Source organism: Hylaeus volcanicus, chromosome 2 (assembly GCF_026283585.1).
Source record: "Hylaeus volcanicus isolate JK05 chromosome 2, UHH_iyHylVolc1.0_haploid, whole genome shotgun sequence".
Classification (NCBI taxonomy): Eukaryota; Metazoa; Arthropoda; class Insecta; order Hymenoptera; family Colletidae; genus Hylaeus; species Hylaeus volcanicus.
The window spans coordinates 27,851,959-27,877,297 of record NC_071977.1 but is presented as its reverse complement, the minus strand read 5'-3'; the positions used below and the strand labels follow the sequence as shown (position 1 = coordinate 27,877,297).

The 25,339-nt window shown below is 46.9% G+C and overlaps 1 protein-coding gene across 1 annotated transcript in view; it reads left to right on the top strand.

The window, feature by feature from the left end:
* The window catches only part of LOC128872978 (L-lactate dehydrogenase-like), a 206,730-nt gene extending 182,306 nt beyond the window's left edge, over positions 1-24,424 (top strand). The window contains exons 3-10 of the mRNA XM_054116208.1: positions 19,216-19,342; positions 19,417-19,492; positions 19,932-20,081; positions 20,156-20,273; positions 22,724-23,062; positions 23,433-23,550; positions 23,649-23,772; positions 23,949-24,424. Coding sequence (XP_053972183.1) covers positions 19,427-19,492; positions 19,932-20,081; positions 20,156-20,273; positions 22,724-23,062; positions 23,433-23,550; positions 23,649-23,772; positions 23,949-24,146 — 1,113 coding nt within the window. The 5' untranslated portion in view covers positions 19,216-19,342; positions 19,417-19,426 and the 3' untranslated portion in view covers positions 24,147-24,424. The remainder of the gene's footprint in view (positions 1-19,215; positions 19,343-19,416; positions 19,493-19,931; positions 20,082-20,155; positions 20,274-22,723; positions 23,063-23,432; positions 23,551-23,648; positions 23,773-23,948) is intronic.
* The last annotated feature ends 915 nt before the right edge of the window (positions 24,425-25,339 follow it).

Genomic DNA, 25,339 nt, shown 5'->3' with positions numbered 1-25,339 from the left:
GTCATCTCTCAATCGACGCAGCCTGGTATAGAATCGCTGGTCATCGTACGAAAAAAAAGTCGTCACAGGCCCAAGTTCCAGGGCCCAGTTACGAGTATCCCCGAGATACAACGCGAGTAAGATGGATCGCAATGGACCCTCGTCGGATCTGACTTCGTGGCACTATTACACAAGTGTTCGTTTTCGTCTTCGTCTTCGGAACTCCTCGAGGCCCCTTCAGGCCCCGTCGAGAATCCTGGGCGAACGAGTTCGCGACTCGAGCATTTTTCCACTAAATGGAATCGCGCGTTGCAACGGGTGGCGTCTAGTAGCGAATAACGGCAGCTGATTAGTCATCTCTGAGCTATCGAGCGGACCATGAATCCCCGTAACGATCGCCATCCGTAACGAACGTCCTCGCGGAGTTGCAAGGCAGGTACAAATCGTCAGTGCTTCGGTCTTCTTCGTCTTGTTTATGCGCGTAGTTTTGCGTTATCTCGGTACGCACGGCGTCGCGTTTCTTCGCCAAAGAATTTCCCATTCGGTGAAGGTTGACCGCTTAGAAATATCCTCCTCTGCTCGCGGATGGAGCCGACGAGCGTACCATTTCGTGCCATGGCGTGCAGATACGTATTTCAGGAGATTAACGGTGGTTCGCAGCGGACGCCGAACCGAGCATTCGAACATCGAAGTGCCATTAGCGGTCTTCGAAAAATTGCCTATCAAAACGCCACTTCCTGGACGATGCAAATTAGTGAAGGCTTCCTTTCGGATGAAGGGAACTGATCGCGTTGGTTTTAATCGAATACTCCTCGAAGAGACTTGGCAGTCGAGTTGCAGTATACTTACGGAATAAAATACATCGTGTTTGGTTGCAAAATCTTTTAACCGAAAGACGAAATTGGGTGAAAACACTTCTCAAATGGAGTAACTCACAATAAATGCGTTGCTTCGAGTATCTTACTTACCACGCTCTTGCGCTTCTTCGGTTTTCCAAGTTGGGTGATCCGACTGGCCTTCGCCTTGCACGATGTTTAGAGATAGGTATGCTGTTAAACGGCGTAGCACGCGTATCGGTTATCTGTAGAAGCTTCCTGGTTTGTAGTTTGCGATGTACCTTGCTCGTGTTTATAGGGACGGGGACAAACGCCTCTATCTCAGGGGTCACTCTCAGGTATGAGGTTGAACATAACAGATCCTGGGGTAACGTGATCCTCCGCAGAGGGTCTCACAGCTTCACATTGCAGGTGGATTTAAAAAGGATGCAGGTGAACTCAAAAAGTGACAGCCTACATCCCTATATATATACATAGATATATTACATATACATACTACATATCCCTACATATAAAAGTATGGCTAATAATTGAACAATTTTAAGCAAAAATGCAATATGCATGAGTGACATTGATTTGCTTGATAGTCTAGCATTAAATACCTATACTTACTTATGCTACCACGACACCGCCGCATCAGCCCCGTAGAATCCCGCAAAAGCCCAAAATGGCGATTCTCCGAGGTGTAATTCGGCCGTCCCAAAAAAGAAACGAGCCTCGCCTGGTTTTTCGATCGGCCACTTTCTCGTCCGTGACGAGTGACCTAGCTTCACCCCTTTAAAGCTCCGGAGGAACACCGAAAATAGCGGTCCGTCAATTATCCACGCGCGAGTGCCACGAAATCGGCCGGTACGAGCGTATCGTACGTCGTCCGTTCGATCGGCTCTCCGTGCAAAATGCGCGCATCATCGAGCGTAAAACGCGAGGAGATCCCTCAGTCCGTGGTCCGACGCGGTGATCGTCATACGTGCACGGGACGCGACGAGACGGTACCAGTTCTGTGTGCGCTCGAGCCGCGTACGCACCGAGGTCGAGGGAGGAGGCCACGAAGAGAAAGAAGGAGCGCGCCTGGAGAAATTAAACCGTAAGGACCACCGAGCGGGCGTCGGTGAAATTTGCCAGGCTCGAAGAGCTCCGTGCTCGAGCATCTCTTTTCCCTTCTTTTTTTCTTTTTTTCTTTTACGTGTCTTCGGCTCTCTGAGTTCTGACGGCGTGTACGCGCGAGCGAGCGAGCGAGACGAGACGCGAATACGGGCAGCCGAAACGAAGCTGCCGCGCGAACTTCGGGCGAGAGGGGAACGATCGTGCGTTAAAAATGAAGACATTCAGATGGAGATATGATTCTATATAAATCACCGGCCGAAGCCGCCGCGGCATCGTTCAGTCTGACCGCTTGTCTCCCGAGGAAGTTTCTTTTTTCATCAACTCTCGCTCTCTCTCTCTCTCTCTCTCTCTCTCTCTCTCTCTCTCTCTCTCTCGCTTCTGCCGTGGCTGGTTTCGTCTTCGCGATTCGAGCCACGATTTCGCGGTACTTATGGATAGTTCCTTCGTTGGCTCCGCTAGTTCGAGTAGATATGTGGTGGCCGAGAATTCGTATCCGTTGGCTAGAGGTACCGTTCAACGATTTTCCAGTTGATGTTTACACTTTATCTACCGGTAGCTTATTAACTGGGTTGTTGGTTATTTACTTACGATATACCTTGTATCAGTATACACAATTGGCTTTCGTGTTCCAGCGCCACGACGCATTCTTCTCTGACGCGCGCAATTTGAACAAACCATACACACATCGATACTAATATAGAAAATTCTGTTCAGAGATGCAGGCTTTTCCCAAATAAACCAGTAGATCGAATGTTAAGCTTGAGGCTATACTGTCTACCGTCGCAGTACTCAAGCTACAGAATTCACTCGAATTTTCATCTTTTAACAGCTTCCGATCCATCATCTAATCTCCTCGACGAAGAGTAGCGCTCGACGAAATATTCCGGCGGACCCATGTAGGAAACGAAACTGCGTCTACGAGCAACGTATCATATACAAGAGAGATTTTTCTAGTTTGGCCAGCACGTATCTGCAGTCGTCGATCCGAGATACCACGCACAATGGCGGTTCGCCATTACTAGTTCTAATTAGACGATACATCCTGCGGACTTATCTAGATATACGCGCGGACGTAGCCCCGCGGAAGATAGGAATCGACGCTTGCCGATGCCGATTCGCGCGATTCATCTTCGAGGAATCACGCGCGAATAGCGAGTGCCGCGGGACATGGGGGCAATAATAATAATGAATAGACCCGCGGAGGCAGGTATAGCGGTGTTTCATCGCGGACGTGTAACGGAGAGGCCTCCCGTCCGCGGTGCATCGGCCCTGGCAAATAAACGAATAAATATTAATTGAAATCGGCGAGATAAAACAAATGAATCATTTGCCACCGGGACGAGCGAGCGCCTGGTCACGAGTCGGCCTCTTGCCAAAAAAAAAAAAAAAAAAAAAATGAAGGCGGTGCACCGAGGGAGGCGGAAAGAGACGAGACGAGTCCCTTGATCCCGTGGGCTCGGTGTGGATCGATTTGTTTCGAGATGTTTCGAGCTATTGATTGAGACGAAGGTTTGCTTGAGTATCTTTACTTTGGTGTTGCTGACAAGCGGAGGGATAGCGTTTATAAATGAGGTAGGAGGTACAGGGTGAACTTAGGTAGAAGGGGTAGGATTTACTTCGGCGAACTGCTGGATGTCGTCGCAATGGCGGTTAAGAAAGAGAGACGCGCTCGGGAGTTCTCAGGAATTATTAAGAAATCACCATTTTCAATCACACCCAAGAACAATTTTTCTGAGTATTTTTTCAATAAATATAGAGGGTACATATACTTATGGGACCGACTGTGCATAAATACAAAATAAAAATTCAGAGGAGCGTGAGTTCCGATTATCGGCTAAGGAAATGAATATTTATGACACAGTCTTCGAATATAGAGAATGTTGAAATGTGCATTTTTTTCGCATTAAACCGACGTCAATGCAAAGCGAGAAACTTTTTTCGTTCGGATCCAAATATAGAACCTGCTCGAGTGACAAATTGATATGTTGTTTTCAAGATTCGATTTAAAAAACGGTGATTAATGGTTACTTGTACAGTCATTTACGTACTTAATTTGTAATTCCGAAAACAGAATTAATTGGTAGAGAGATTGCTTTTGAAACAACAGCATTTTTTAAATAACATCCCAACGCGAAAGCTCACGAATGCTTACAATTACAATTACATCAGACCTAACCCTAACCTAGCTCTAGATCATTCACAAGACCTCTTTATGTCAGAAGTTTATTCCGTTCGCAAATCCTTCTCCCTAAAAAACTAAAGAAAGTTCGAGCGTAAACAGTGTCCTGATAAGGACAGGACGATAAGGATGGTTGCAGCAGCCAGGTATGCACCAGGTCTCGACTGTGCGCACCTGCATACGAGGAGATCGGCTAACATTGTCGAGGATGGTTCGCGGCTAACCTTACAGGTTTCCTCTTCCGCGAACGTCCGAGTTAGCTGGGGAGAGGGCGCGGGAAGCCGCCTTTACACCTGAATGTATATCTGCCACGATCACTTGCGGGAACGTGGCGTGTATACCGTTGCGGCACAGGTAGAGTCATAAAGTAAATCAGCTATGATCGAGCGGCCGCGGTCCGAGCGAGCCAGTTCTAAGTCGAACCGTCCAACATGAGAAACGTACGTGCGTCAAGAATTACACGACACGGTCCGAAAGCGAATGGAACGTAGGGAAGACACGGTCATGCGCTTCGTGCCACGATTCCTCGATAAAATGATAGAACGCTTCGTCGACCAGGAAACCATGAAGCCCGCGAAACAGAGCGTTAGAGGCTTATGGATCCTGGAAATGCAAATCCTATGTATTGTTGGATCGAGGATCTAGTTTAGGAGAGGTGTGTTGCACTTGTAGAAATTTTTGGTGGATATCGATTTATAGTAAAGTTTAAATTTAACGATGCTTATTATCCCAAGGCTCGTGCCAAACTTTGGAAGATTGTTGTTCTTGTGTCATAGAAAGGACACCATGGACCAGGAAACTATGAAGCCCGCGAAACAGAGCGGTAGGGGCTTCATGGATCTTGAAAATGCAAATTCCTGTGTCTATGTATCGTTAGGTCGAGGATCTAGTTTAGTAGAGGTGTGTTGCACTTGTACAAATTTTTGGTGCATATCGATCCATATTAAAGTTGAAATGTATCGATGCTTTTTAACCCGAGACACGTCAACATTTTGTAGACTGTTGTTCTTATGTCATAGAAAGCGATTCGACATTTCAGTGGACTTAATCTTAAGCTTCTACTTGCGTGTGTCATTCATTGATAGGACTTGTTTACGTTGAATGTTATTCAGCTCTCTTTGCAAATCCCCCTAACTCAAGGCAACAAAAATGTTTAAGCGTCGATGCTGCGCTGATAAGTATACGTCGCCGACACCTTATTTGGATGTACGCTGCGATGTCCTTTATAAATCAAGCCTGCTGTGTGTGTTTGCTTCCACGTGACCTTGACCAGGGACCGACACGGCGTCGTGTATCGGTCTCCAGCCTTGAACGGTTCAAAGTTCGCCAGGAGACAATAGCGTCAGCCGTTCTCCTTGAACGTTTCCCAAGGACGGCGAACCTTCGTCTCTAATGCTGCGGACTAACGGGAAACGTACACGATTCGAGGTGTCAACTACTTAACCTTGACTTCGACACGCTGCATCGACCCGAGGAACTTCGCTAATGGTCGATTTCGGTGTAGTATACAGGGTGTCCCGCGAAATGCAGTCCTAGAGGAAGGATAAAGATACTGAGAACATAGAAGAATGGTTGCGTCGGGTTGAAACTCAACTTTGTTTATTTTCACTCTGCTAAATATAGTTTTTACATTTTAGAAACGTTATAATTCTTGCTTGTGAAATTTGAATTCGTGCGGCATCAGTGGCTAGAATTTCTCTCGTATTTTCATTTGTCTTCATTGATGAATAGAGTCATTGAAAGAAAGATTTTTATATCGCGAGAAAATGAAGTTGAAAAATTGGCTAACGTGTCTGTCCATTACTCACCGCTTCTACCTGCGCTGGTGATTGTAAACATTTGACGGTGATGCGGTATCATCTATTTTAACTGGTTCGATCTAGCTGGAAGATAGCAAGATCGACGGAAGATGGATAATGATGTAGAACCATGAGTGTTTACGAGTGCAAGTAGAAGTAGTGAGTAATGGACAGACGCGTTAGCCAAGTTGTGTTAAATCGTACTGCACGTAGACGAGTCGTTTCACGATCGATTTTCTCGAGAACCGAGCCTCGCACTAAACAATTTCATTATACAAAACCAAATTCATAGCTGATATTCTACGATATCGAGCCATATTTTCAAGAGGACAAGTTTTAATCGTGTTACTCGCAAGAATCGCTTGTGGGTAAAATACTTTCAAATCTCCTTGCTGGAAGCCTCGTTGAAAAAATATGAGGTCGCACCCACTAACTCGGAAGGGGGTAGTTATCGACTCCTGAAACGAGACATTCGAACGTCACTTTTTTAAACACCTGAACTACACATCTTCTTGATTGAACCGCAATTGACAAAACATGCAAACAACTCCTAGAAACCCAAGAAACCCTAGAAACCCTAGAAACCCAATTAACAAAATACTCGAACACTTCGTACCCTACAATTGAAACGGCACCAGGTACCCGACCCGAGAACCGAGGCATTCGAATACCCGTTCGAGAAGACCCAAAATCCCATCATAACCGAAGAGTTAATCTCCCATGCCAAAGTGACGAAATCCTTATCCAAGGTGGCGCGTCCCCCCTCGCCAAACAGGGGTAATCGTGTGTATCCCGACGACAGGGGACCGTGAAATGTTCGCGTCGAGACTCGGGGCATTTTAATTCGAAACGGGGCTTGCGGTGATCCTCGTGACGCGGTCGCGGCGTTGTTATCGAAGCGAGGAACGAAATAAAGTAATGCGAACTGGCGCGGTTCGAGCGGAGATCGGAGCGGTGCGTTGTCGGGTCATTCGTGGGGCGATTTAATATAAATCGAGAAGACGAATGGCGCACGCGGCCTCCTTGACTCGCTCGCGCGCGTTGTGTGTATCCCTAGGCGTACATGTATTTAAACAGGCGTTTAACATAATTCATCTACTCTCGCGGCCTCTCTCTTTTCTTCTCCTCTTCCTGGCTCGTCGTTTCTTCCGTTTCTCCAGTATCTTCCTCTGATCCTTCTCCTCGTCTCTCGCGTATCCTCCACCCCTTTCGAGCGAATCATCGACTTAGGAGTTCCTATAACCGCGATGGAACGACGATGCTCTTCGGTGCATAGGTCCCTCCAGCTGCCCGTCCCCGAACGGAATAGCATGCGCGGAACCGCACGCGTGCAGCGACGACGAGACGCGCTCATATAAATGCAAAGTGGCTTTGGGAATAAGCTGGAACGTCGCAAGTAAATTACGGAACGAGGGGTTGCGACTCGCTCGAGACAGGACCAACTCCGTCCACTTCCGTGGGGGTCTTGCGCGTCGGGAATCGCGGCATCCTTGGCGCGTGGATGGATCAATGGATGGGTGTAACGATTCGTGGTACTCTTTGGGCACCAATTAGACGAATTCTGTATCGGATAATACGTGTGTCGTAGTTTGGTCTGTTGTTTAAATACGCAACTTGTCGTGAAAATTGACTACCATTGTGCAATAAAAATATATTAATGTTAATACATAATTTATACAAATGAATTTTTCTGAAAACTAATTATATTCCTGGTAATCTAAATCTAATCTCACTTTACACTTTTGCACTTTATCATACACTTTTACAAATTGTACGCTTCCATAAGTTTATCCTGTGTAATCATTAATAAAGTTCGCGTTTGTGCTTAAGCGCCAGTAATTAATCACTCTCAATTAGACAAGTCCTCCTTCTCGAAACGCGCATGTCGTCGTGAATTTGTTAACGAACAAGTATAAATCTCGTTAGAGCGCATGCCTATGCTGATACGAGTCATAACGTATCCCCAGGTTGACACCTTCGCACAGGCTCGCGATATTAAAATCCATGAAGACGTTAACGTAATCAGAATTCGTCGAGTACGGCCTCCCCGCCGCCTCATGAAATATTAAACTGCGAAACAATTAGGGGGCTCGCGCATACGCGGTTTGATTGCCGTACTCATCAGCATACGGGATCTTTTCTCAGAAAATGAGACGTCACCGGTCCTTACGTACGGCCTGCCAGCGAATTTCGCTGGCTGCTCGCGGTTCCAACGTTTCTTGCCAATTAAACTATCTCCTATCTCGTCCTGGTAATAACGAGGCTTGAATATTCAGCAGCATCTTCGCTCGGAGGACTATCAAACGACAGTTCCCTTTATTTCCCCTTGGCTCGAGTACCACGACTGTTAAACGTCCGATTAATTGTCTTTGCTCCCTGGCAACGCTCGCGCGAACAACGGACGTTAATTTCGTTCGAGCAGAGCATATTTATTATAATTTACAGAGAATCGCGCAGCGACTACCGATCACATCGCACGAACAGGTTCTCTCACGCGACCGAATCGGTTGAATTCACGAATCCCCCTCGATCGTGAATATTTTCGTCGTCGGTTTCCCGACGTTTACTGCGCGATATGCAACGCGCGCGATTAATTATTTATTTAATTTATAAATGGAGGGAGTCCCGGGGCGTAACTCGTGGCAAAGAATTCATTACAATTATCGTGGAGTTGGTCGTGCATCGCGGCGATTCGAGTGGGTCTCCAGCTGTTCGAGATGAACACTCGAAGTATTCTATTTGGAACAGCTGATTGGTAAGCTCTGGATATCTCTGCAAATTCTTCCAATCACTTCTAATCACTCAATAGTTTTCAAAAGTTAAGACAGCTCCATTCTATGCGTAATCGCTATTTAAATCAGTCACTGTTCGGAATAAAACAGCACGTGTCATAGTAATCTCGAAGGTGCATACCTAAGAAGCCTCCAGCCCAGGAAGTGGCGTCATATTCTTCCAAGAATCTTCCACGCCTATCCGAACGATTGCTACTTACTCTTGACTGCGTACGAAGGTGCCGAGGAGAATCCATTGGCACAATTTCTTGCCACAAATAGACGCGATCCGGTTCCACCTGTTACGCCATTTACTGTAACAACGACGTACCACCCGTCTAACGAGCAGCAAATAAACGTTGATCGCAACCGATGCTCGAGTTTGCCGTTCCGAGTCCACCGAGATCCCCTTTTACTCTCGAGGAAAATAGTTTCACGGTCGTAATCACGCAGCGATGCTGACGTGCAACTTACTTCGCGGATGTCTTTCCATCCTCGCCGCGTACAGCGCACCTTGTCATTACAGGTAAAAGCATGTCAAGCACGGCTGGTACGTTGGGAATATCGTAGAGGATCGAACCGGAGCGGAGCACGGCCGATGCTTTACAATCTGCGTAATTGACGACTCGTTCGTTATTATCGCCCTTGATACTTTTCGCCAAGTGCGCGAGTAAGAACCTAGACCTCGGTATGCTCGATCGTCCTGAAATTAAATATCGAACAGAGAGAAATAATAATGGCGGATGCGAGATCTGTTATTAGAGGTGCAGTCGATCCTTTTAAGGAAAGTTTCGGGTGGTTGGAAAAATTGTGAGACTTCTTTTGTTTAGGTTCGATCGGCGTTTGACTTGGGATGCTTGGTGGAATTGTCGAGGGCAAGAAGACAGAAATTACGTAGAAGGCAGGGATCGTTTTGCGGTCCTGAATATTGTTGCTTTAGTGATTTCTTTCGGGGACGACTTATATAGTTGTAACATTAGGTTGGTCAAAAAATTCGTTCGGATTTTAATGCACAAATGTAGTCAAGCTTACACTCGATTGTGTAAAATGATTAACACGAGACATTTAACCAGTGGATTTTTATATGCAACAACGCAAAATTTTCTTCTGTGTATTTACTTTATAACATATCGTCCATTTTGTTCTGATTTGTATTTTTCTTTCCTTATCTTTTAGTCAAATTCATGATTCGACGTTCGCTACAAACCAAACGAACTTTTTCGCCAACTTAATAATGCCGAACTATTGTATTCAAACATTTCTCAACGCATACATAGCTGTACAATAAAATCCGTCTAAATTTGAAGAAATTCATCTCTGATACGAACTGGATCGAATAAATCGCAGCGTTCCAACCTGAAAAACACACCCATTCTGATCTAGCCAATTCGCGCCTTCCTTTTCCGGCCATTAAACACACGCAGAAGAAACGAACCCTCGCCAGGTGAGCATAACTGTTCCGAAATGGAGCTCGACTATTACTCGAAACACTCTAGAGCCGTAGGAAGAAACGAGTGCCGCTATTCGCGACTCCGTGGCTGTTTTTAACTTGTCATCGTGCCGTGGAGCTTTGTTATTACGGGCAGAAGCTCGTAAAGCACGTGGGGCGCACAGAGCACGATACGACGCGAACCGAGGGCACATAATACAGGGCCCTACATAATTACCGCGTCGCTGGGAAGCTTTATAGCAGCGCACTTGCCGAGTATTAATTTTCTTTCGCGCCGCGCGCGGCCACGGCGCGAAGAAACAACCGGAAAGCGAGAGGCATGGGCGCAGAAGGTTAGAGGCAAACATATCGAGGAAGAGAGGCGAATAAACGAGGGAGGAACGAAGACGTACGGTGTAGCATGGCGAAATAACCGCAGTGACGTATTGTCCTAGTGGAGATACGGTCGAAGATAAAGTTTAAATTTATTTTCATTTAATTTGTCTTTTTATTTTGAATATAGATTTTGTTGTGCAACCGCGTCGTATAGAGTCGTTATATTCACGATAACGAAGCTGTAGAAGAAGGGTTTTCTTAGCTAGTAAGCACAACTTCAAGTTCTTTCGAAATTGCCTGAATGTTTCTTTTATAATTTACGAGCCATGCCTCAATGAAGCGAGATTAAATTAAATAACGTCTTCGATCAGTTTCTTTTCCATCGAATATGGCCCTTGAATTCCATTTTGTCTCGGGTCCCGCGAAGGTGAAACGCGCCACTGGATATCCGCGCTGCGTTCTCGCCGGAGCGATTTTATCGCTCCTCCGTATACCTTTTCTCCCTCCGAACGACTCGTTCGTCTCGCCCGTCACCTCCTACTGCCTTTTCACCTTCTCTTACCACCTTCCCTCCGAACCACCACCGCCGCCATATTCTCGAATCGCGGTATTAATTATCGCCGCGAGAACGCCGCTGGACTTCCTAGTCTTTCATCGGCTCGTTCTCCCCTGTCAGAGACTTCTATCGTGCCAATTACCGCGGCGTTACGATGGGAATCTAGATTCGTCTCGCTAACGACCGATGCTACTATTCTTGCAAGCCGCAACAGAGAAAGGAGCGGGCTCTCGCTTCCGCGAGCAATACGTCTTTATTTGAGCGCTCGAGGTCGATTCTTATCTGCGAAAGTTCGGTAACCGTGGGACAAGGCTGGACCTTACTCGTTATTAACTTGTTTAACTACGGTTTCTTTTGGATAATACTTGACTATATTTTCACTTGAATAATCTGTGATTTCCGTGGAGCGACAGCGTTGTTTGGTCAATCAGAAAGAAGGCTTTTAATACTCCTACTTATTATAAGCAGTGCACTAAATTGCATATTTATTGTTCCAACTTTTTTAATCTTAAATGAATATACCAGGTTTCCGAGTCATTTTTTTGCTCAAATTTCAAATTAGACGTAATACAGCTTATCTAATATCAAGCTGACCCTCTATCGATCCCAGTTTCTCTCACCTGCTTTTTAAACGAATTTAACAATAAATTTCTTCCTAGTGAAAAAGCCACAGGACTTCTGCTGGCCCTTAAAAAGAAGCGTAGAGGAAGAGGTGGTCTCTTAGATAGTTATCGATACGAAATCAGTCCACTGCGTGATCAGATAGGAAGGGAAGCACCTGCGTATCTAAGCTGGCTCGTACAAAGGTCGCTTAGAAACACCTGCTGGATCGATTCTCCATAGTCGTGTTTTAGCAGGGGCTACCGGTCAAACCGTCGCGCAATCGATATTTCCAAGCCTTATTTACTTCTCGATTATGACGCTTTATTATGATTCGGGACCGACGTTCGCGTACCCTTTAATGTATACTGTCCGTAAATAATGGCTCTTGTTACTTCCCTGCTATTTGCATCGCAACTGTTTTGCTGTTTCGAAGTCACTCCGGACTGGTAGTCGGGAGCGAGCAATTACTCGCTGGAAACAGGTCCAACCGCCGATCGCCTCGCGATGGACGTAAATTTAACTAACGAGAAGGAAGTCGCGTGGAACTTGTTAATTTAGTTAATCAGTCGCACGGCTCCGTGCAATTCCTCTATGTCGCGCGCACGCTTAGGCGAGGTTTATGCGTTCGCATATCTCTCGACTTATTGCCAGTAAAGAGCGATCTGTCGATACACCGATTGAAACATCGATCTCGACGGGTGAACGCGCGTAAACTCTGCTCGCGTTTATGATTACTCGAGAGCTTTTATTCCCTCGGTTCCTGCTCCATTCGCGGTCTTCGATTACGTCGTGGAGCACTTTATTATAATAATTGCATATTGCACAGGGGTCCCAATTCTTGCCACCTTAAGCTTCTTTATGTAACTTCTCTCGATATTATTTACGCTGTACTATCGGCTCACCCAACGAAATTTACATTCTTTGATACCCACGTCCATCGAGACTAGTTCCTAAAATGTTCACTTTTCTTTCACCCTGATCAATCACTCCTAGTCTACATAGTCTACAAAGTGCGTTTACTTCGACGAGTGATAAACGTTACGAACTTCTTGAATGTCCGCAATTTTTCAGTTGTATATCACCATACCTGCTTAAGGATGAACTCTAACAATGAAGTCCTCGCCCACGTTCAATTTCCACGGAGCTCGCCACAAAAACAAGTCGATCCTTTCTCGATTCAGCCATCGCCGTCGACGTCTGCCGTTCGACGATCGCGAATAAATCCTCTCGATCGAGAAGCAGCAGGAAATTTCGCGCGAAGACGCGCGACGTGCCTCGATTCGAGGGAGGGGCCGGAGGGGGGAAGGGGTGGGCCCGAGGTGCAAACTTCGTCATTGTCAGGGAACTGACACTTCGGTGTACCGGAGCCTGGACCCACGCCATTAATAATCTTAGCCCGTACGAAGAAACAAAGAGGTGGAGCGGGAAGCGGGTACCGCGAGGGTTGGAGAAGAGGGCACAACTGCGTGTACCACGCACGACGTCCGTTCTCCACCGCGCTCGCGCGTCGCGTGTGTGCGTATACGTGTGCGCGGCATGCATCGAAGAGTGCGCTCGATGCGTCCAATAGGGCGGGACACGAGCATAAACAATTGCGCATCGGCCTCGCCCCTTCCCGATACGACGTAATAAAACGAGAGGTCTCTCTCGCTGGCCTCCTCCACCCTCTGCCCCTCGCACCGCCGCCCCGCCGCCCCTCGCGTCGCTATGATCTCGAGTTTACTCCTCGTCGGGGCCCCAGGGCCCGGGAATATCGAAACGAAGCGACGTCCGCGCGATATTTCAGCGAGCCACGGGGGTCGACCGTGCTAGCTACGCGGCCCCCCTCCGACCTCCTACGATTTCTGCTCCAAGGTCTCCGTCGCGGCCGAGAGATCGAAAGAACCGAGTCTGTCGATTTTTAGCATCGAGGTAAACGCTGCAATTACGCCTGAATACGCGCGCGCGCGCGCGCGACGGAATGTGATCGATCGAAGTCGTCGGTTCGGTTCCAGTCGAGAGAGACTCCTGAACGGGGCACACAAGAGTGGATCTCGCGATGTCTTCGAGAGGATTCGCTTGTCGCGCGAACACTGCTGGGGTCTTGAAATGTGACTGAGTTTATTCTAGAACGGAAATGTAATATGTAACTTGACGATGACAAGTAACTCAGACCTAACCCCCGTGTTTGGACATATTGGGGTCCGTCCCCTGGTGTTGTTGGAGTAGACTTCACCAGGAATAACGTTAAAAGAATCGTTCACTCGTGATCACAGACAATTATTCGAAACAAAGATCTACTTAAACACCGCTCCTGCTTTACACCCCCCGCTACACCGTGCCCCGCTATTTAATCCCGTCCGCGACAGTAGAAAGTAACCCCCATGTTTGGACTTATCCAGCGGTTAACCGCACCGAGCATTCCGCCTATTGTCCAGCGTGCTCCTCGAGTTATGTAACGAGTATTCCGCTCGAGCGAGGTGATAAATGGCGAAAAAGTGCACGGCCGCGATCAAGACACGCTTACGTAAGCAGAGCTTTGCGTGTCGTTGCTTATTTAGGAGATCGTTGGCGGGCCTCGGTGTACGGTCGGAGGCCCGGGCCGATTAATTTGAACCCGGACCAGAGCCTGACCTAAAATAGAGGTACGATTTTAATTGGAATAAGTTCCGCGGAGCGTGCAAAAACCGCCCGACTTCCAAGCTGGTCGAGACCGAGCGGCGTTCCTTGCCCCGCTTCGGGCAGTCGCGGGTATTCTGGACGACTGGTCCTCCGCGTCGGTTCTTGCGCTGGCGATTAAAGCGAATCGCGGGGGCCCTGTCGCTTCCTAATTTATTAGGCCGCGTTACCGAAGGGAACCGGCGAGGGCAACGCGCGGCGAATTAAATTCACAGCCGCGCCCCGGCACTGAAATTAGATTCGACGGAGATAAATACGAGAGGTGGACCGACGGATCCACGCGCTCTCTCTCTCTCTCTCTTTCTCTCTCTCTTTCTTTGGCAGGGGTGAATTGAGACGTCCGCGATGGCGGCGTCGAAAGAAGATCGTATCGATGATTAATGTCGTTTGCAGTGAGCACCACCGGCGAAAACGGCGCGATTACACCGTCTAAATGCTTAATTGACTCGACGAGTGCTCGGCGAGAGAAGAACAAACCGACGAGGAGCGTTGATGGGGAATTCTACGCGCAGGTAGAGGAAGAGATTAAGTTTAGGTGGTGAACCGAATCCTCGCGATTTCGAGGGAGAGGGCGAGCCCTTGACTGTGGGAAGCATGTCGACTCTTGCCTTCACTCGTGCTTCACTTATTGACAGCTGATGGACACGATATTCGAACATTAAGCGAGGCAGTGCTGTAACACAACAAGAAATTCATACAAAAGAAAATGTTGAACATGAAAATTTCATAGTCTCGTACGGAGAATAGTATTATCCAAAGACTATCTTTATGAAATTACAAGTAGCCGCCATACCGAATTACTGTCGGATAAGAAAGCGAATTAAATCGCGGTCACGCTCCTCTAGAAGTTAGATTCGATGATGATAAATCCCAGAGATCGACGATGGACGCTTTCTCTGGTCAGAATGAATTGAGACATTTGCGATGGCGTCGAAAGAAGATCGTACGGATGATTAATGTCGCTCCCAGTAGGCACGGCTGGTAAAAACGCCGCAATTACAGCGTATGATACTTAATGGCTCGATAAGTGGTACCGCGGAACGGTACACGTTGCAGCCGAGGATTATACATGCAGGTCTCGGTACAGTTTCGCGTAATAACTGCAATTTCATCTTCGACGCATCGGTACCGAATCGGGGCCATCGACAAATCGAAACACACTCCAGGCGTTAGCTGAAGAATCGCCAGAAAGGACCTCGTGTACTCCCCCTTATTTTAACAGCGTAATAAAGGACGTTAAAAGATCCTTGTTGCAATGTGTAGAAAAGAAGCGAGGACATTTGGAAGTTGGAAAGGTGGGCGTAATTACAGACAAATGTTGGAGAAAACACCAAGTCCACGTGTATTTCTAATAACCTCTATCTCTAAAATGATCTAACGATAAAGGACGATAAAAACCCCTTGCTGCAACATGTAGAAACGAAATGAGGATATTCGGAAGTTGGAAGAATGTGCGTAATTACACTCGTGGTATGATGTAATTTGTATACAGTCAAATGTTGGAGTAAATATCAAGATTCACATACATCTTTAATTACCCCTATCTTTAAAATGATTTAAACGTCCTGTTCAACACATTCCACCACGACCATATCAACTCTAATCATGCATGGTTTCACTCGTAATACAAAGACGATACGTCCTCTTCTTCGGACCATTATCTCGCTCTTCTAACCGAGGCATACCAAGTCCACATATATCTCTAATTACCCCTATCTCTAAAATGATCTACACCCGACGACCAACCCATTCGAACACAGCCACGTCAACTCTACCATTCTATAACACAATAGGACGTTAAAATTGCAACAAGGCGAGTTCACCTTCCGCGGTAAGCGACAGTGAGCTCTCGATTGCTTCCCACCGACGAAAAGACTTTCCTCGAGGTGGATTAACAAACTGTATGAAAAGCCAAGAGGAGAGGGACACGGGTTGGGGGTAAAAACGATGATCGTACCTCTCCCGCGAGCCGGACAATAGCAGCGCCGCGAAGTGTAGCGGACAAACAAATAGCCAATTAAAATTCCGGTTGCACGGCGAACATACTTGTATCAGCTGCAGTACTACCAACCATTGTGCACCGGAGGCATGCGCGAGCCGGTGTCTGGATCGGTTGACTGGGCCCGGTACCAGAAGATCGGTTGCTTACGACCAACCTTCAAGGACTATCTCAGCGGCGAGCGCCGAGACTCGTTTGCACCGTTCGCTCAGCTGAATCTTGCCTCCAGAGAGACATCGTTATCGACCGATCGCGGCTTTATCGCGGGACGATTCGAACTCTCCCGCTGTCACGTTCCCTGCCCCGCGGTTAATTAAAAAAGCATAACCGAGCGAGCATTATTTCGGCTCCAATTAATCATACATTCCGTGCACAGGTGGCCGGTAGCGCTTATCTGTCTTCGTTTTGGAATTATCCTCTCGATACGCTAATAAGAGACCCGGCGAAGCGGAGATTCGCTTCTGGGTAATTTAATTTGGACATTAGCGAGTAATAGGCGCATGGGAAAAGGATGTTGCTACTTGGTGGTCATTTGTTAGGGGGATTAGGGTCGCATAGACGGTGGTTGATCACCAGGCTGTTGGTAATCACTTTCTTGAAATTGCCGGTGGAATAATAGCCGATGCCACGTCTTGATGACTTAGAAGAAGATCTTAGAATCTTCGAAGAAGATTGGCTCATATGTTAGTTGCGTTTCTAATTACCGCGTTTGTGAGATCAAGGAGTATGAAAACATTGTTTGGCGAGAGATTTAATGGCGGAATTGTGATGGATTCAAAGTGCGAGGATTTCATCGTCTTTTGTAACTTTAGTTGCTTTGGATGATCATCGTTCGTGTTGGATGATGAGAAACTGCCAGATCAAAGTCTGGTGTCACGTATTAACCCTTTGCACTCTGCACGATCTTGTTGCAACGCGTGAAAACAGGAATCGCGTTACATAAAATAGTCTAATTTTGGAAACGTGTCTTTTTTGGTATTATTAGAGTTGATTATAAATTCTTACAGCATCCTTGTCGTTAACAAAATTTGGTAGGCTTACGATGTCCCCTCGTTGTTCAATTAGAAAAGTTTTGAGACTTGAAGATTAGTTACGCATGAATGTGCTTCTTCTGCACCCATTCAAACAAAACAAGTGCAGCTCGACTAAAATTTAGAAAGTAACTCCCCTGCTTTAAGATCGAAACGCCCATCGGAGCAGGCAATTTCAACGTGAAATCGCAAACAAAAATTCGAATTCCCCACGCACGAGCGGCGAAATCCGTCTACTCCGACAATTTATGGTTTCCCTCGCAAGTATTGGCGTTTGGTTAATTGGTAGATCGCGATAGTAAATCAAGCCTCGGTGTACTCGCGGCAGCGCGATAACAGTTAACGGGCTGGCTTTACGCGATCGGTATTGTTCCTTGACCCGGGCGACCGATAAAATCTCGGCGATGATTAATTAAAGCAGGAAATTAATTATCTAGGAGCGAGTCGTTCCGTTCCCACTTGCCGTGCTTCGCTATAAACGTCGGGGTTTAAATTGCTTCCTCGCCTCGGCGATGCTACGCTTGCTGAGGAATCGTTTAATTCATAGATACCGATTTCAACTAGTATTATGAATGATGATAAGTATCGTCGGGTCAGTAAAAACCGGGACGTACTATCCCATTGGAAAGTTCACCGTAGGGACTTCCTATCCGCAAGAAATATTCGTGTTTCCCGAGGTGGGGGAGAGAAAGTTTATTATTATGTATGCCCCGAAGAGAGCCTTTTTGAAACATTCCATCGGAATGTACAAATTTAATCATTATTTAGCTAGAACGTGTAATCCGTAGTTCTTTGGACTGCTTATACATGACATGAGTAATCAGTTCACCAGTCAGAGAAGTAAAATGAAAGAAACGCCCTAGGAACTTCCAAGTTCACTCTCAAATTGAATCGAACAAATAGTGGCATCCAGGGAAGAACCCTGGGATCGAGGTCCCTTCGATATCGGCGTGGATCCCCGCCCGCGCGGTGAGAATGAACGATTACTAAATTACAACGCGCCCTTAGATACGATCGGCGAGCCATAATTGCAGGACTATTCATACATTATTGGCTCGTATATTATTTGACGCGATTCAATAACTCTGGCCAGGGACGGCCGATGTTATCTCTCCGTCGTTAAGCCGCATTCGCAATATCGATCGGGACTGATTAATGGCCGCATTTAAGCCCGCCATTTTTCCTGGTGATTATTAACGTTAAAATTGAATGTGTCCGGGGGAGTAGCGAGTAGCGCTGGCAGCGTGGACCCGGCGCGAAAAGAAGGCATCTCTTCGTCCGCGGGGATACAGATCCATCTTTCCAATGTGTGTTAAGCTACCGCGATAGCCCAACAACTGGGAACGCCTTGGAGCACAAACGACAGGTCTGATTTATCAGCGAGGGTCCAGGGTAAATGAAAAAGTTTCGCTACGAGGGTCTCTGGTCTGGTGAATCGAGTCAGTCCTAACGAACTGTCCAAGTCCTAAGTCCTCATACATTTCGATTAACGATAAAAGTAGTATTTCAAAAAGGATTTTTCCTCAAAAAGACACGGAGGATGCAGAAGGAGGGCTACGTGAGAATCGTTGCGAATACGCGATGGTTCCGCTATCGACGCACGAAAATAAATGTATTTTACGGGGCGATTCGTTGAACGTTTGCGTGGGTACGGGTCGGAATATATGAACAATCAGGCTCAATGTACCTGCGCTCCCGGGGCGACTACCTGCGGCTAATTTACAGCGAGCCGCGTGGATAACTTCCGTCGTTATTCCCCACCGTGCAATTTCCCGCGCGTTGTCCTCCCTCCGCGGCTCTTCCTCGTTTCTCGTAACGGAGAGTGTGATTAGCCTGAAATACCTGGCTCCCTTCGAAGCGATCAGCGGTGTTGCGTAGGTCGATCCGGATCTGCATGAGACCGAGCCGCAAACTTCTACCTGGCGTTCGTTTCAGGTGAACGCTGAGGGAACACCGACCACCGCGACCGTCGAGTCGAGAGTCAATAAACGTCGTGGAAGGGGCCGAGAGTTCGAAGCTGGGGAACGTCTCAACTCGCGGCACCCAATTAGCGCCCTAAAAGGTTCGCGCGAGACTTAAATTCACCGATCGAATTGCCACGATGAAACCACCGACTTAACGAACTTACGATTTCAGGTATCCCGGAATGGACGAGGCGCAGGAGGCACCGGCGAAGAACGACACCGATGTTGAGACCGATTCTTGCGACGATGTAAATTGCCGAGTTTCCTTTTTTACTCTCCACAATGGAATGTCGTACGACGAGGATCGTAACCTTTGCCTAACTAGAGCGAACACCTGGGTTGGTACCGCGAGGTTCGCGTAATCCTGAGATGCACGTGTGGCTCGCGAAATGACGTAAATGAGACAGGATATTTTTCGTTAACTCCGAGGTCGTTACATTCGATTCAGAGAACCAAGTCAGATTTATAATAATACGTATACGTATTTTACAATTTCTATAAATCTCGTAAAAATTTATTTTTCATGTAAAAAGTTATTAGAATTATTCGAAAACATAATTTTGTTTAGAAAGATTTTATTTCGAGTAAAGATCCGCGGTCTAATAATGATTTACTCTACAATCCTCGTCGCACGGCAAAAGATGACCATTGTTCCACGCATTCCGACGCGGACTCTGCGCGTTTCAGGACGACAAAATTCCGATCACGACCACCACGAAGAACGCGTTGATAACGACCCAGCTGGGCCACTGCGACGTCTATCCGCATCGCGTCAAAGTCTCGATCGTGGGCATAGGAAAAGTCGGAGTTGCCTGCGCCATCGCGATCCTGATGAGAGTTAGTACAGCCGCGGAGCCGAGGCGTGCAGATCGCAACGCTCGATCAACCGTTTGATTCTCCGTGATCTTTAGAGGTTGGCGAGCGAGGTCTGCCTGATCGACCACGACGCGAACAAGGCTTCCGCCGAGGCCGAAGACATTCAGCACGTAGGCGTTTTTTTGGGAAGCCCCCTAGTAACTGGCACGTCAGGTACTTCGTTATATCTCACTCTTGAGTCATTTTTAAGGCCGCCTGTTTTTTCGCGAAAGCGTCTCAACGGCTCTCAAGTTTAATCCCTACCGTTTAATTCCTTCCCCGTGGATGGAGAACCTTGCCGCCTTTGAGGATTTATCGAATTTGGTGTCTTTATAGTTTATGAATTATACAGGGTGTCCCATAACTGGTGGCGCAGGCGAGCAGGGGCTGAGTCTACTTGAGAATTGTTTTCATATGACGCTTTATTTTCGAAAAAAAAATAAATTTGAAAAATTGTCGAGTACGCGTGCTCTTGGACCAGTTTCAGTTCGACAGATTTTACTATCTCACTGTTCCGAGTTGGAGAACACTTCCGTGCTTCTTGCAATATTCATTACCCTGTATATTAAGCGATATTTAAAAGCAGAACTGTCAGTGGTCGATGTAGATCTATTATCTGGCTATGATGAATTGTGAGTCTGAGAGACGCAAAGATGCAAATTATACCGAATTACAAATAGTTTCATTGAAGCAGAGGAACTTCATACATATATCTAGCTGATCGACTGACCCACATCCTCAGCAATAACAAGCTACAAGTGAATTACTTTTAAAAAGAGGTTTGAAATACACGAGACAAGTCAAATTTATTTGCTCAGGAGTTGTGCAGTGTTAAATTTTTCAAATCGAAAGCGTTTCTCGACTCCGTCCCCTCTATCAACGTCCGCAGCATCTCTGAACGGTCCATGCGATACGAAAATTGCGTTACGGTAAAAGCGTAGAGTCCAACCCGCAAGGATGCACCGCGGTGAGTCACGCCGAAAGCGCCTTCATCGCCGTAGCCTACTTACCATCGAAGAATCGGGGGCCCAGAAGCGTTCGTTCAAAGACAGCGAAGGTACTCCTTCCGCGTGTCGATGATCGAACGATAATCCAGCCTCGCGGCGGACCGAGTTCCAGCAATTTCAGATTGATACGTTCGGACTGATGAGCCTGGCGAGCATCAGCCGGTGATCATTCGGCTCGATCGACGGCCATTTTAGGCGGACGAGACGTCCCTTCGAGTTCCACGTCAGGGGACCTCTGTCAACGTGCAACGGGTCAGAAACAACGGTCGCATCCCCGAAAGGGGGAATGAGTTTCGGGTTAGGAGCGAGTCTCGAGATCCTTCTGGTCCTGTCCTTTAATCTCGGTCCTCATCTACATCGCCGCTTGCTTACACGCGGCTAGCGAGCGTTTCCCCGAGCTTTTCACGGCCCAGGCTCGTAAATTTCCTGCCACTCTTATTTATCTCGACCGTGATCGACTCCACGATACATTTTTTTTCGGTTTCTCTGACTTTCTCGGTGTCTACGTGTCTCGTTCTTCGTACGTGGCCGCCGGCATCGTGAAACGGTCGCTTGTAAAAATATATACACCTCGCTCGGGAATTCGGGAACAAAAGGCTGACCGGACGGTCCCTTTCGCGGCGGGGACGAAAATGTTGCCTCGAATCTCGCGCAGTTTCCGAACTTCTCGACAACGCCATTTGAGTTTTCTCACGATCCATGAATCTTGAGCAGAAATTCGAAGCGCGGATGGGTTCGTTAGTTGTCGCGCGAAATTTCCTCTAGATTCGTAGACAGCATCGCAGTATTAAAACACGACAATCCGTACACGATATTCCTGATATTATCTGTCGACTCACGAAGCCCACCATTTTTATCATTTACCCTTCTCAGAACTAGGTCGTCGACCCCCTGATCTAAAGCAGAGATACATTTCATCGAATTCCATAATCCATACACCGGCTGTTACGTTTGCAACACTCGCGTCCGCGCAGCTCCGCGTAGCCCCCCTTTAATCTCGGTCCATCCGAGGTAGCAATTACTGGAACAAGTAGAACAGTCTCGACTTTTTACCGACTAATTTATCTCGAACATCATCTCCCCGCCACGAGGGAACGTATCTCGCGCGCAACGTGCTCGCGATGCACCGGTTACACGGCGTCTACGAAGGTGTTAACTGAAATTCGTGCTTTTTATTTTCCTGCCCAGGACCAGATTGTGTACTCTGCACGCCCTTATCTACGCATCTCTCGGGGGAAAAAGAGAGAATTCCGTTGCACGAAACGGCGGAAAAAGGTGTATTCCACTGCTTTGTATTCAAGCAGCTTCCGACGACTTCATTACCGAACGAGATCTCTCGGCTCAAGGGTTTTCGAAAAGGACGGCTGATTCTTAACGATTTTTCCGTGTACACTTTCCCGTTAGAACGCCTTTCGACATCGACGATCGGCGAACGTTTCGTGGCGGAATTTCGGGAGCTTTCGACTTCTAAATTTTTTTATTCTTACTCACGATCACGAGACTATAGTAATAAATTTTAGTTCCTGAGATTTATCGAGTCTCTAAATTTCTTTTCACTCTGAAAACATTTTTCTATTTATTCGTTCATTTATTTGTTTGATATTTTCTTGTTAATAGAGATTAGCATGATGAAGGAATCAGCAGTGGTGATCATTAGCGCGTGCGAAATAGCGCCTGGCGAGACCCCAAACGTGAAGCACAATTACAAAATATTCAAGACGCTCATACCGAGCATAGCTAGGTTCGCGTGCAAATCAGTTCTACTTGTTGTGACTCAGCCGACCGACGTGATGTCCTACATCACTTGGAAACTGTCAGGATTTCCTTCGAATCGCGTTCTTGGAACAGGCACCATGCTCGATTGCGCCAGGTTCCAGGATTTGGTTAGCAGGAGACTCAACATGGCGCGAAGCTCTGTCAACTGCATGACTATTGGCGCTCAAGGAGACATGTCTGGTATTGTATATTATTTTAGATTAAAGCAAGTAACAGTATGTAAATAACGACGATCGGTGAATTCTTGAGAGACTGCAGAAATTATTTTGTTTGAAGTAAATGGAAATTCTGACTCAAGACTGATTCGATAATACATGAACTGATAAAATAGTACTCAAGACTGATTAAATAATAAATGAAATGTCACTTTTTAGTCTTGAAATAATTATTTGTTATAAATGACTCATTTTATATTTCCTTCTAACTCGACGTTGCAATGATTTGGCGATAAATTGGTTCAAAGAAATGTGGTTCGATATTAATATTGGAATTGTAAATTACGACCATGCATTATTTCACTTATACTTAATAAAATGATCACTGTTCGCAGTTCCCATATGGTCGAGTATTCACGTAGGGGGCATGAAGCTCCGCGACATAAATCCCAGGATAGGCGAGCAGGACGACCCTGAAAAGTGGCACGAAATCACCGAGGCTGTGAAGAACAGGTTAGCGATCTCGTTTCTACCAGCAGTGCGAAGAACAATTGTGCGTAAGATTCGTGGAAAGAAACGTTTCAATTTCATTCTACGCGTGCACGTTTCAGTGACCGGGAGCTCGACGAAAAGAAGGGACTGAATTGTTGGGGCCACGCTCTTTGTACGTCGGAAATCGTCGATGCCATTGTCAGGAATACTAAAGTCGTGCTTCCAGCGTCGACACACATACACGTAAGCGAGATCATGCCATCGAAAATTAAACGATTAAATTCTTAATAATTTTAGACGTTTACGTTTCTAACGAACGAGGGAAACGTATGTCTAACGTATTGTCTAACGTGCAACGTGAAAAGTAACAGCTGATCGAGCAGATTTAGTAGACGGTACCACCTTCCCTGTGATCGCAGAGTTGCGCCCACGGGACGGACAAGGACGTGTACATGTCGGTGCCCTGCGTGATCGGCAGGGAGGGTGTGTACTGCACTGTTAGACAGAAGCTAACCGACCAGGAGAAGGCAGCCGTGCAGGCCTGCGCCGACAGTATTCGAGTCGTCCTGCGCGAGTGCGGCGTTCTGCAGGAGTCGAAAAACGAGCTCGAGGAGTGAAGAACGCGGCGGACGAGCGGCAACGTCGGCGAGAACTGTACAGGGCGTCTCCGCTACCGGAAATTGCGGTCCCAGGACTGAGGATAGAGCGAGAGGAATCAGCGTTTTAGAAGGCGTCTTCATCAATAACGCCGGCGCACCTGGCGACCGGTTCTCTCTGTACGCGTATTTGATCGGCGTAATAAATGACAGTACCCCGGTATCGACTTCCTAGTAAACTATCGCGTTCCACGCGACTTGTCAATGACTGGTTGTCCGTCTCGTGTCGTATTATGCGCGGTTCGTGGCGTGGATCCATAGATCTTCGACGTGTGCGATAACACGATGGGGAATCCATCGCGGGACGCCGCGCGAATGTTGTTCAAACACCGGCCACCGTAATTGGGATGTAATCGGCCGGTCGGATTACTTTATAAAGCCTGTTATTCGAGGAGGGTTTAGGTTTAGAAGATTTACGTAATTGCACGCCTCGCGATCAAATATGCCCGATAATAGCACGGTGTAGGGAGAAAGTTAATATGGAAGGTGACGTTAAATTGGTTGCAATTTGGTATATTCGTAGCTCGCCCGCTGCTGTAAGTAAGCGGTGGATCCTCGTGGTAAGAGCTGACCCTCGCGCGACTGGCAAAGCGGAAATTGAAGTTCGCGTACGCGATGGCGATGCCGCACCCCACCTGTGCGAATTCGACAGCTGCCCGTCGATTACTGTGCGTTCACCCACGCCTTCGAATACAAAGATGGTAGATTAGTCGAGCGTAGGTTCGAAGTTGGGCGATCGATTAATTTTTGTGATCTATTTAATCAACTAGCTTCGCTCGCCACCTTGAGCTCGCCAAATTAAGTACAGACAGGTCTACTATTTTCTATTCTTCGATGTTGTGGGCATGAAAATATCGAACACTTATTTTCTATTTATTAGAAAAAGTTCAACTATTTAAAAATAAATCCCAGGAGGTTTATTTCGAAATTAGCGAAATTTTGTTTAGCATATATTGCTCGACTATATTCGCTCGCAAGTCCACGTTACCGTCGGTAGACAACTTCAAATTCAAACGCCGCTGTCAACGTTTGACTGTCGCTTTTGTCGATTGATCCGATGGAGGCCAAATTAGAAGAGTATCGCAAAAATCGTTAAATTTCCCGTTTCGATATTGGCTCATTCGAATCCTCGGGATGCACCACCTAGGTTTCGA